General features: G+C 46.2%; 1 protein-coding gene across 1 annotated transcript in view; it reads right to left on the bottom strand.

Annotated features, from left to right (window-relative positions):
• The window catches only part of LOC124278639 (ubiquitin carboxyl-terminal hydrolase 1-like), a 32,852-nt gene that overhangs the window by 16,984 nt on the left and 3,361 nt on the right, over positions 1 to 12,507 (bottom strand). The window contains 3 exon segments of the mRNA XM_046714405.1: positions 3,328 to 3,431; positions 3,892 to 4,082; positions 4,828 to 4,955. Coding sequence (XP_046570361.1) covers positions 3,328 to 3,431; positions 3,892 to 4,082; positions 4,828 to 4,955 — 423 coding nt within the window.

The raw sequence follows: 12,507 nt of genomic DNA, 5'->3' as shown, positions 1-12,507 counted from the left end.
ATTCGATTCTGTGTTGTGATGAATCTTATCCCCAGGAATTGCAGATCTTGTTTTGGTTCCAACTCCGACTTCATCAGGTTCACAAGCCATCTTAGTTGCGTGAGCAACTCCATTGTTAAGTTCAGCTGCTGAGTTGATTGGCACTTTGATGAATCTGTATGCCGTCGTCCAGATAAAAGGTATTGCGTAGACCTCGATGATGTAGGTAGGCGACTATGGGCTTGGTTATTCGTGTGAATAACCACGGAACCGACGATATTCCAAACAGTAGGACGTTCCATTGGAAGTGCTGACCTCTGAATAGGAATCGTAGATATTTCCTTGATTCCGAATGTATGGGGATAAAGTCTGCTGGACGAATTAGTAGTCTGAGTTGAGGTAGGTGGATCATTCTGAACCTTTCCGGTTTGAGTAGATAGTCTTGGTTGAATTTCCGCATGTTGTAAATCAACCTGAATTTCTCTTTGGAATTCTTCTTGGGTACTGCCTGGCGTGAGATGATCTTGATCTATTCTTTCTACCACATTCTTGGTTAGAAGTGAGTTGATGGCTTCTTGTAGTTTGTCTGCTTGCTCGTCGGCATAGTTGAAGATCATCGGTCTGAGGGTTAACGGTGGTGTGGCCTTGAGCTGCACTCTGTACAGTTCTCGCAGTACTTGTGAGATGTAGTCGTCCTCCAGTATTCCCCAATTTTCCCAGTACCTTTGTAGACGTCAACCCATTGTCGATGGTTGTACAGGAACAGCTGGGGGTGGAAGCATCCAGTCGTTCCGAACCCCACTTTCAGCGCCTAGCCCCTTTGAAACCTCTGGGAGTATGTCCTCTCCCTGAGTTTTCTCTGTCGTTTCTGGATGGGCGACAAGGACTTTTCCCGCCTCTGAAGTCAGAGTACTTCTTCTCCTTAGCCTTCTGGATACCGGAAAATTTCGATTTGCTGTTGTACTTCTGTGAAGTATGACGAATGACGTTGGCTAGAGTACCTATAGACTGGATCATCATGACTTCCCTTGAGTCGTGAGTAGCTTCCTTAGCTGCTTCATCTATCTCACCTCCGAAGATGGTAGGCGCCGCCCAAGGAGCTCTAAGTAGCGGATGGGTAAATCTGTCACTCCTGGAACACGATGCCAGTAGACCCTGTCTCCGTAATAAGGTGAGACCCGCCGACGTTGAGGCCAGATGATCCGATATAAAGTATTGGTCCTTTTTCTGAGTGAGCACAGCAGATAATATCATTCTATCTTCTTCCGAACTGGGGTTCTGGAACTTGTTAATCAATGCCTTATTGATTGCTCTGGACCTCGCTAATCCGAAGAAGGATCTCCTCGTCGCTGTATCAGGTTAAGCCAACTTCTTATCCTCCACCTTGTAAACCTTGTTCCGAGAGTCGTTAACCAGTTTTATATTTTCATCTAAGTCCGGCGCTCTCATCAAGGGGTCCATGTGATGTAAGGGGAATTTCCTCGCATTAAATGCTGGCAGATGTTGATTCTGGAATCTAGAAGCTTTGTCAAAAGATGTGCTTAGATTCGAAGGCACCTTAGATATAGGCTCAATAGGCGGAATGGTTATTGAGTCGAAGTCGTCCTTGCACATCTTATGTGTGTAAACTTCATTCAATTCCTTGGAGGGAGACTCTAAGTTCAATCCATTAGCTATCCAAGCTGTAACTTCCATATCTGAGAAGACGTAGTCGGTATGTTCATCAGATAGTTCTTGTTCTGTAGAACTATGCCTTTGCGAATCCTCCGGGTGCGAACCTTCCTTTCGCGAATGTTGTGAGTCATCCATTCGTGAACCTCTGTCTCTTGATCCATCCCTTCGCGAACTAGTCTCTCGCGAACGCTGTCTTTGCGTATGAGAGCTTGGGGATGTAGATCTGGAATGGCATGCTCTTGGGGATGGATTTCTAGACGTTCTCGTTGTCGTTGTCGTAGAGTTAGTAGCCTTCGTGGACCTTCCATCCTGTTCTATGATGACAGAGTCGTCCAATTGTGATGACCTTCTCGAACGTTCACGTTCGCCAACGTTGTCTGCAGATGTAGATCTGTGAGGCGTATTGGGTTCGTGTAGGTCTGAGGGTTTGCGAACGTTGTCAGTTGATGAACGCCCCTGTCGTGCCTTTGCTTTCTCATCAAAACGTCGTTCCATCATGGCCATCATTTGAGTAGTAAATTGCCTCATAAAGTCGCCTGGATCGAAGTTCTGTGTAGACTGGAACTGATTCGGCGTTGATTAAGCGTTTGCGAACGCTGATGTGTTGTGTGCTTCAACTTCACTGAGTTGAGAAGTTGGTGGTTAGTCGTCAAACAGCCGGGCCGCTGTTGTAGTTGCAGGAGATGATCTAGTAGTCGTGGAGGTCGATTGTGTCGCCGATCTAATAGGTACTTCAGGCAGAAGTAACGGTGGTTCATCAAACACGTCTGCCTCGAGCGGTAGGATAATGTCTTCATTAAACGACCTCTGATGAGTTGACTTGCTAGGTCGTGTAGATTTCGATGTAGACCTAGTTATGGATGCCCTTTTCTGCGTTGTGGATGAAGCAGTAGTCTTTTTCTTGCTCTAAGAGGGTGTCAACTCCATCGTAGCAGACCTCTTTTTTGACCCCTTACGAGATGACTGCCCCTGCAACGTACTCAATATAGCACCAGAATTATTTATTTCTGCAGTAGCAAACAACCTACGGTTACCGGCTTGATCTCCAGGTTTATCAACCGTGACTTGTGATGACTTCCTCACCCGATCCATGGCACAATCTATATTGATTAAATTGCAAATTTGATAATCACTGCAATATGTACAACACGTTACATTACGATGAAAAAGTGTAACAAATTACCAAAATTTCTTCAAATTTTATACAACTAATACATGATAGTTATAGCCAAATACCATACACAGCGTAATTTTGATAAATAGGATCTAACTATAAAGAATATCTGCCGTATACGGGACTTCAGTGCTTGCCGAACCATCCGCTTGGGCGAAAAGGGAGAGAGTGACAAGTAAGGCTGGTCACATGACTGTTTGCGCGGGAAAGAAGGGAGGTAACTCATGGGTGGGAGTATTTTTACGTCCGCTTCGGGAACTACAAGGGATTCAAGTGTTTCACTACCATTCGCAAGGGAAAGGGAGATAAGCAAAAGATCATGAGTCAGGATAAGGAAAAATTAATATGTAAGAATTGAGTGTAAAGAAATACCAACATAAAGTGTGGAAAGCATGCACATAAGGTGCAAATAAGTAAACGCCTTCAGTGAAACCCACGAGGAAGACAATGACAATGGCATCCAAGGGAAATAATTTCTAATGAACTCCACCACTACTGACCGTATAATATCAAGCACTTTGTCTGGTTTGACAGCCATACTTGTAACATCTGCACTGGCTATCTCACAGTATCTCCCCTCTCTTTTCTCCATGTTCTTGTACAGCTGAAAACAACCAGTCTCAGTGAGGTTGGAGCACTTACAGACATGTCCCTAGTGAGTAGGAGCTTGATAAAACCCCAGGTGACTACGTCATTACATATGTACAAAAACACGGGGTCAGAGAACAGTGAGGGAACATTGTGTTACACTGACATCAGCAACTATGACTACATTCTGGTAGCATGTATCTAATTGAGCCTAGCACCAGTGGTTCCTTACCCACTCCTTGAGCACCATTACACCTGGTCAGCATCCCACCAGTGCTATCAGTCACCTCTTGCCTCAAGCATGGGATACTTGGAACTATTCCGTGACAGTGATGAGAAGACTGAGAATACTGTACTATATGAAGGATTAATGAAGGCAGTACTACAAAAAACCAGACCATCCACCAATACTTATTCTGAATAGGTCCGACAACATTTCTATTTCTAACTTTTTGTTTTACAAGTAAACTCCCAACCTTGAACAATTGCTTGACCAACTCAAGTGCGAGAGATGGTTCTTTCTCCTCCTCTGTTTCAGTGGCCTCCTTGTGACGTTTCATCGTCTTCTCTACCACGATTATCTCCCGATACAGCTCTCCGAGGCCATCCAGGAATCCTGGGGTGTAGCGCAGAATCTGGAGCACGCTGTTCAGGAAGCAGGTGTTGCCTACAACATGGGATCCAAGGATCAGTGAGGGGAAATGGGGTTTAATGATTACATCCATGATTATTGCAGTTTTACAATGAAATGCATCTGTGGCTGCTTGTACTAGTTGGGCCAAATGCCCACCGAGATACCATATGGCAGTTTAATATGGATTCCCCGCTCACAGAATACTGACTCTTGGGCCTACAAGGCGTTAATGCTCAGTGACAGGCAGGGGAACCAGCTGTTCACCCAAGAAGAATAGATGATAATGTGAATACAAGAGTTCTGACACCTAACAGGTAGCTTGGGTTGTTTACTCCCCAGGGAGTTGATACTGCAACAAAGATTCACACTCGTCAGCTCCCTGGGGATAATTACATGTTATGCCCTCTGATCTGCAAAGTAATAGTGTTGTAGAAGTGTGTATTTAGTATTCAGCAGTTGTTTCAACTCAGCACTATGCATCTTCCCTGGGCAAGGGAGTTAACAGACTATAAAAGTGCTGTTTCCACCCTTTGCAAAGTAGGCTGGAAGCATGGTGTCATATTTTGGCTGAACTAACTACTCTATGCACAGTCCAATCAAAATCACAAAATGAAATCAACATACGGTTAAAAACCCACACAACTCCTACTGGTGGCACTGTGAAATTCCAACCTACTTCGGCAAGGGTTGAAACTGGACTTCTACAGGCAGGTAACTTCCTTGCCTCTGGAAAATGAGCACCATTGTATAGGTGCACTATGTTACTTATTGTACCTACCCAAGTTCTCAAGGGATGATACAGGTGGTACAGTGGACCCTTCATCTGGTGCAAAACTTTCAGACTGGTTTACTAGGTCCTCGGTGGTGTTGCCATCAAGGGTCTGAACTGGCTCAGCTTCCTCTGATCTAAGACAGATGGAGTGAGTGAGTATGGTTTTGAGCCGCTTTTAGCAATATTCCAGCAATATCATGGTGGGGAACACCAGAAATGGGTTCATACATTGTACCCATGTGGGGAACCGAACCCGGGTCTTCAGCATGACGAATGGATGCCACTAGGCTACCCCATCACCCCAAAAACTGAAGAAAACTTTCAAATCAAATCAGCCATATGATCAATTCCTTCTTCATATTAATCATTATTCTTGGCAAACATCATCATCAAAGTTTTAACACATTTAGAACTTCAGAACAGCAACATTCTGAGCCATTTGTTGGCAATTTTGTTATGCTGATGTTTTGTTTGAAAAGTTTGAATCTTTATGAATTTTGTTTTCAACCTAAAATACATTCAAACAATTTGTCTAAAACTTCAGTTGGAACAAAAGATGAAAGATGACGTTTACAAGAGTTTACAAAAAAGCTTCCCAAAATTAAATGAGAAAAATCAAGTTGAAAAATTGCTGATGTTAAAAAAAGAGCCAAAAATGAAACATTTGTATCTACTGCTGAAATAATTATATGCATAAGGGCCCGTTCATAATTTATGACACAAAAAAACAAGAAGAAGAAGAAGAAGATAAATTCATCAATATCCCCCGCAATGGCAAAATTGGAAATTTTACTATAAATTGTATATTTATATACTTATCCTATCTCACGGTATGCACCTCTATTCTTCTTCTACGACCATGCGTGGAAACGTGCTGTAGGCTAAGTTGAATCAAAACTTTCTGGCCTCTGCCCACCTGACCTCTGCCCCCACTCTGATAGCAGTACCTGTCAATCATCTCAATAAGCTTGCTGATCGCTTAGATGATCAATTGACGTTCTGTGTCTGTCATTCCCGTCTTGGAGCGTCCAGTAATCTGTGATGTGGGGAAGGTCGGGTGGGTATCCATCGCGTGAGATAGGATATACTTATCCTATCTTACGGTATGCATTATCCCACAGTTGGCTGGAGGGCCACAGATTACCCTGTGTGAACTCTACAACCGTGAGGTCGCATAACACAAGGAGGCCAGGAGAAAGCACCAACTCCCGATATGCCAACTCCGAACTTCTGATAACCCCTTAGCTTACACAACACAAAAACTCTAGGGAGTGGGCGGTCCTGAATTAAAGTGGTTTTCAGCCGCAACTTTTGACAAGCAAAAGGACGCAGTTTGGCAAGTGGACCCCGCCTCCCCGCAATTTATCAAGTGACCCCAGTGAATTAAAGTCGAAGAACTCAATCTGGACAGTCCCTGCTTCGAAACTACCCCCCACAGACACACACTGGAAGGCGGTGAAAGAGGGAATAGCCCAGTTGCTCAACTTGTTTAACGTTCAGTACCAATCCCCCTAACTAACCAAAGGTGAGAAAGGACTTAGGAGCGGAACACTTCGAAAACCACGCAGGTAATCGGAAATCAACACTTCACCGACGTAATTGCTCAGAGAGTAGAGGTCAGTAAGCGGAGTGTCAACCACCTCTGCATGTAGGGGACCGCCTCCGTGGTGTAGTGGTTAGAGCGTTCGCCCGGAGAGCGGAAGGTCGCGGGTTCGATCCCCGACCGCGTCATACCAAAAGACGTTAAAATATGGTACTTGTTGGTCCCTGCCTGGCGCCCGGCATTAAAGGGTACAAGGACTGGTCGGCTTGGAGTCAGTATAATGTGTCTGAGTGGGGTATTCATGCTTCACTGCGGCATGGTATCTCAGTGGGCTAGCACTATAAAACCAGCTTCAGTCTGGGCTAGTACAAGCAGCCGCACATACATATACACACGCATGCATGTCGTCATATGAGCGAAATATTCTCCAGCGCGACGTTAAACCCAATTTCACCTCACCTCACCTCTGCATGTAGCACAAGACTGGCCTCTCAGTCTATCGAGTCATATCTATGACAGTGCAAACATGCCCTAGTTCCCTAGGTGAAGTGGTCTATGCCCAAGTATAATCCATACCAATAAGAAAGATAGGACCGATATCTTTCATGATATAGAGAATGCAAAACATACACGAAGGTAGGAACTGCATCTTATCTGCGCTTGCGAGCTGACGACAACTACTACGCCAGAACCAATGGACCTAGTTGGCGAAGACCTTCCACGGAGGTAGGGTGAGATGAAGACCGTGTCCAAACTCCAAAAACAACCCTCCATGATGCCGTGAAGGGAACAGTTCTATGTAGCGCCATCGTAGAGGTCAAGGCTCTTGTCTCATGAGGGTTGGCCATAGTAGGAGGAGGAAGGTCAGCATAGGCGTAGGCATAAAGGATGGTAGATCGCATCCAGAAGGTCAATGCGGTCAGAGAGACTTCTGTAGATGAGGCAGATGACAGAGAAATAAACAGTCTCTTGCGTAACCTACGATGGTCCTTGGAGGCAGCTTAAAGACCCGTAAAGTCCGGACAGGACATAGGGAGAGATCCTCGGTGTCGTCAGGGTCCCAGAATAGTAGACAGCGGTGGGAAGGCGAATAGTCTGTCCGGCTGTCCAGGCAACTGGTTTCAGCGACGAGATTCCACCTCAAACCAGGGAGGGCTTTGGCATGTCTGGTCCTCTCGAAGCGCAACCGGGTGACATCCAGTGCGTGAAGCTCGGAGATGCAGGCAACAGTCGTAAGAGCCAGGAGGAAGAAAGTCTCAAACGTGACATGCTTGAAATCCTTCTCTGCCAGAGGTTCATACTCCTCTGACGTGAGATGATTAAAAACCACGGAAAGGTCCCAGGCTGGTGGCCGGAACTTCCGGCATTGAACAGCAACTTTACAAGATCTGAGGAGAGACTGGAGCTCAGGGACAGTTGACACCTTCGCACCCATAGCCGGCGCAATAACTGTGTTACGCATGGCCAGGTAGGCAGACAAGGTAGAACCCTTCAATTGCTTGGAAGTTCTAGGATGCTGGAGGTACTCCGAGACCATCTGAGGCGATGCTGTAGCGGGAGATATAAGACCCATCGTCTAGCAGTACGCTTCAAAATTCTTCCATAGCCATAGAGTGGCTTGGAAGAAGTTTGGGGCGCCGTGGTAATCACCGTAGCGACTCGCTTGGAATATCCCTTTACAGTCAGCGATTCATGTAAATGCACCAGGCGTGAAGATTAAGTGTGAGCAGAGACCAATGCAGCTGATCGGAGTGAAGATGAACCAGAAGATCGGGGTGATTGGGAAGTGGTACTGGAATGGGTCGGCCAAGTCTTGCAGGTCTAGGAACAAACTTCTGACGCCCCAAAAGGTGCGATCCAAACAGTGTCATCCGCTGCGTCATGCGTAACTTGAGCAGTATGCGTGGAAGGAGCGCCACTGGTGAAAACGCATACGATCCCCTGGGATGCCTTGAACGCCGTGTTCCCAGGCCAAAGGATCCGGGATCGGTGACACGAATATTGGAAGCTGGTGATGGAAGCGGGTAGCAAACAGATCCACTGTCGGGTTAAACATCGGATGGCACAAAGTCTGGAACATGCGGATGCAGTTTCCACTCCATCGGGTATAGTCGAACCGGACGGGACAAAGAATCTGCAATGACGTACTTCACCCTTGGGATGTAATTGGCCTGGCCCGTGATGTTGAGAGAGTCCACTAAGTGGAAAAACTGTTGTGTCCACTGAAGAAGCTGAGGAGACCCCGTGGATCCCATTCGATTAATGTGCCACACGACTGCAGCATAGTCCGATCGAATCAAAAGCTAGGTTGATTGTAACAGGTGTTGCCAATGACTGACCGCAAGAATCACTGACCTGAGCTCCAAAACGTTGATGTGACGCCCTGCCACCTGCTGATCGAGAAAGTGAGCTCCCCACCCGTGTAGAGAGGCGTCTACGTACAGGTGATGTACTGGAGCGGCCTTAAAGAGACTTCGCTGCAAACATTCAACATGTCCAAATACCACTGGAGATGGGGATGGAGCACTGGAGAAAGAGAGATCAATGTGTGATTGTCGCCGATCCTGATGTGCGGACACAGAAAAAATTGGAGAGGCCGTAGTTGAAGCTATCCACTCAGAGTCACAACTTGAGCTGACATCAACAGAAAAAGGTCTTGTACCTGACGAAGAATCTTGGGTTGCGAAAGCGGGTTGCGAAAGCGCTAGGGGTAACATAGAAACTCCAGTGCAGATATTCAGTTCGTTAAGCCACCACTGAAGGACTGGACGAAGCGGTTCTGGAAGGCGACTCAATTCCTTCGGGTTCAGTTGACGGCCTCGAGATACGGGCGTGGAAATCACTGTACCGGCTGAAGTAGGAAATGGCCTCTGTACGTTGGGGCTTGAGCTGATTTCAGAAGGCCTAGCAACTACTGCCACTGAAGAAGGAATCTCTCCTGAGAGAGGATACATTCGATTAGTCAAGCCAGCATGATAGTACTGAAGAAGTGCTGAATGTAGTAGGTTCATGGCATGGAGATTGTCAGTCAATCTACACGAACGTTCACATTGTACACATAGTGATGCAGGCTGTATAAACAGTGATCGCAGGAACGTATGGCTTGCCAAATGAAGTGTTGGTCCGCCAGATGGTGCGAAAAGCTAGTATATGCTAGGCTTGGGATCGTCAATCTACCGGAACATTCGTAAAGTTGATGGAATGGCGGAGGTAAAAAGACCAGTGACCCCAGGAACGTTCGTAAGGGAAACGAAGGTAGTAAAATCAATGCTTGCGAACAGTCCGGACACAGCTGCAGTGACCTCTGAACTGAGGGCTTAAGCTAAAAACTGAGTAACCCTAGCCAAGTGAAAGCGTTCTCGGGCGATTCTGTCTGACACCCTTGGTAGACTGCCGCTCTCGGATGACTGACAAAACTCGACATAATCACTCTTACCGGGAATGGCACCGTTCATCATCACTGGCAATAAAAGGCTGGGATAGGTATCCGCTTCGTGGGACCAAGACTAGTCTGTCAGGGCACTTCATAGTCACTGTATCATCAAAAGTCTCCGGTACACAACAGTAGTCCGCCATTGCAAATGCTACTTACAATGCAATAGTGACAAAAAAACGGACAACATGGATGTCAAATAACCAGGCGAGTCCCAACCCATAGAATCTGGGTAAAGTGACGCTAGCTACTTGACCAAACATCACTGCTTGTACCACACGCAGAAAGTGTGCATAAATAGACCAGATTGATATTTCAGGAATATTGTACGACACTTCACTGAGTTTTGTTACTGTATACAGACTACTCGTAGCAGCTTTGTGGTGTATCGCTGGGTGTAATCGTCGGTCTGTTTCGCAAGCCTCAGCACCCTTCCTTTCACATCATCGTCAAGTTTCTGGACAAATATGTCAAACCGGGTGGTTGTAGAGCTGATGTCAACGTTGAAGGGTAGATTCGTTGAATCGAATCATTCATCAAAAGTGAAGATCGGATGGTAGATGACGGAGGAATCTTAAAAATCTGGGATCATCAATCACCGCCATAATGTAGAGGCCTGCGCTACTGACATAACTACTACCTCTGTACAACCAGCTGAACGATGCAGTAACTGGAAGCGTTGATACATAAGAAAGCTTCACACTGGATGGAAGCGTTGATGCATAAGAGAGCGGCGCACTGCAGGAAAGCGGCACTCTGAATACGATTGGCACACTAGTAGATAACCAGGAAGTGAATGAAAGCGGCGCATCGGAGTGAATGCTCTGTCTGTTCATAGACAACGTAGAAGCAGGAAGCATAACCCCGAAGCCAAGCTGAGCACCGGTAAAAACTGTAGAAATGAGGTATCAACGCCGAAGTTGGAAGAAGTGTTGAAGTAGTACTGCAGTTGAAAAAGTCACTGCAGGTACCGTAGTGTGCGAACTAGTAAACAAGTCATGATGACAGTATGCGCATAGAGGCAACCAGATAATTCAGCGAATGCTGACAGTTCAACGAACACTGTCGGATCGGCGAATACTGTTGGAGCGGCGATCAGGTATGGAGCGGTGATCAGGATCAATTCTGAGATCTAGGTTGGTTCGACGATCTGGATCGAAGAGGTGATCTGGTTCAGTACTGGGATCCAGTTCAGTCAAATGATCTGGTTCGGCAGGGTGATCCGGTTCGGCCGCATTCACGATCGAAAGCTCGGAGTCAATCAGGACCAGTACATTCGTCTAAAACGCCATACCATACAGTAATGGTGTACTGGACTGAAAGGTGTTCCAATCAAATAACAGTTCACTAAGTTGAATAGTTGTTCCAATCGAAAAACGAACACTGGTCTGAAGCGTTGATCTAATCGAAAAGGCACACTGGGCTGAAGTGTTGATCCAATCGAAAGCGCCGCACAGGGCTAATGAGTTGGACCGAACGAGAGCGGTGAACTGAAGTGAAACAATGCACTCATCTCTTCTTCCCTTTGTGAGAGCGACGCATTGGTACAAAGTGATGAATGGACAGCAAGTGCCGCTCTGGAAGGTACGGGAAAGGTGTTGAAAGCGCTGCACTGGATACTGCCGTTATGCCTGGTGTCACCACAGGAAGATATGAGAGCGCTGAACTTGAACAAAGCGACGCATTGGAAGCAAGCGGCGCATAGGTTGAAGCGCCGAACTGATCCCTGTGGTGGAAAGTGCCGAACTGACTGCACTCACCGCATGAGGGTGAACGCTTTCACCAAGCGCACCCACCATAGCAGAGGGGGTCTAGCACTCAACCAAAGCGGCGCACTATAAAACAACCACCTGAGGCAAACTAGGAGTCTGTGCTAGAGGTTGCTAGCACTACCACTCTCGGATGAGATAAAACTTGTCTGGAGACGGGACTAGACGTTTGAGGACGAAAGAGACGACAGAGATACTCGCTCAAGTAGGAGTCTGAGGCCACCTCTAAAAAATTCTTCATCCGGGGACTGTGATTTAGATCGACAAACTGCTCTCTTCGACAGGTGTTCCGATTTAGCACACTTAGAAGTTGAAGGATCTGCAGCAGTTGTATGCCGATCTCTAGATGCAACCCGTCGATATGCAGAAACATCATCATCATTCAAGTGTGAACAAACAGAACACTGATGTGACCAACTCAGAAGAACTTCGATTCGATTTATTTCCCATATTGACAATCAAATAATGTCTAACTGAGAGAACAACACATGTCCACTTGGTGTAGCGACGAGAAAGAGAATGACAGGCACAGAACGTCACGTGTTCATCTGAGCGATCTGCACGCTTATTGAGATGATAGACAGGTACTGCTGTCAGAGTGGGAGCAAATGTCAGGTGGTCAGAGGCCAGGAAGTTTTGATTCAACTTAGCCTACAGCATGTTTCCACACATGGTCGTAGAAGAAGGAGGTGCATACCGTGAGATAGGATAAGTTTAAAAATTACTCTTCATGAATATGTCTACGAGTTATGATTTTGTCAAATGTTTTGGTGTGTATACAGAAAAGTGGAAGGAGGTTTTAAAAGTTCTGCTCCAGAAATGAGCACTACCATCAGTTTCAGTCTAAGTCAAACTTGTTGCCATGGAAATGCAAAGATATTTTATTCAGAAATCCAAAACTACCAAAAGGCACCAGAACACCACCAGATCTATCTATGTGC

Source organism: Haliotis rubra, unplaced genomic scaffold (assembly GCF_003918875.1).
Source record: "Haliotis rubra isolate DU_JTF1 unplaced genomic scaffold, ASM391887v1 Scf24, whole genome shotgun sequence".
NCBI lineage: Eukaryota > Metazoa > Mollusca > Gastropoda > Lepetellida > Haliotidae > Haliotis > Haliotis rubra.
This window is presented reverse-complemented; position numbering and strand designations above follow the sequence as displayed.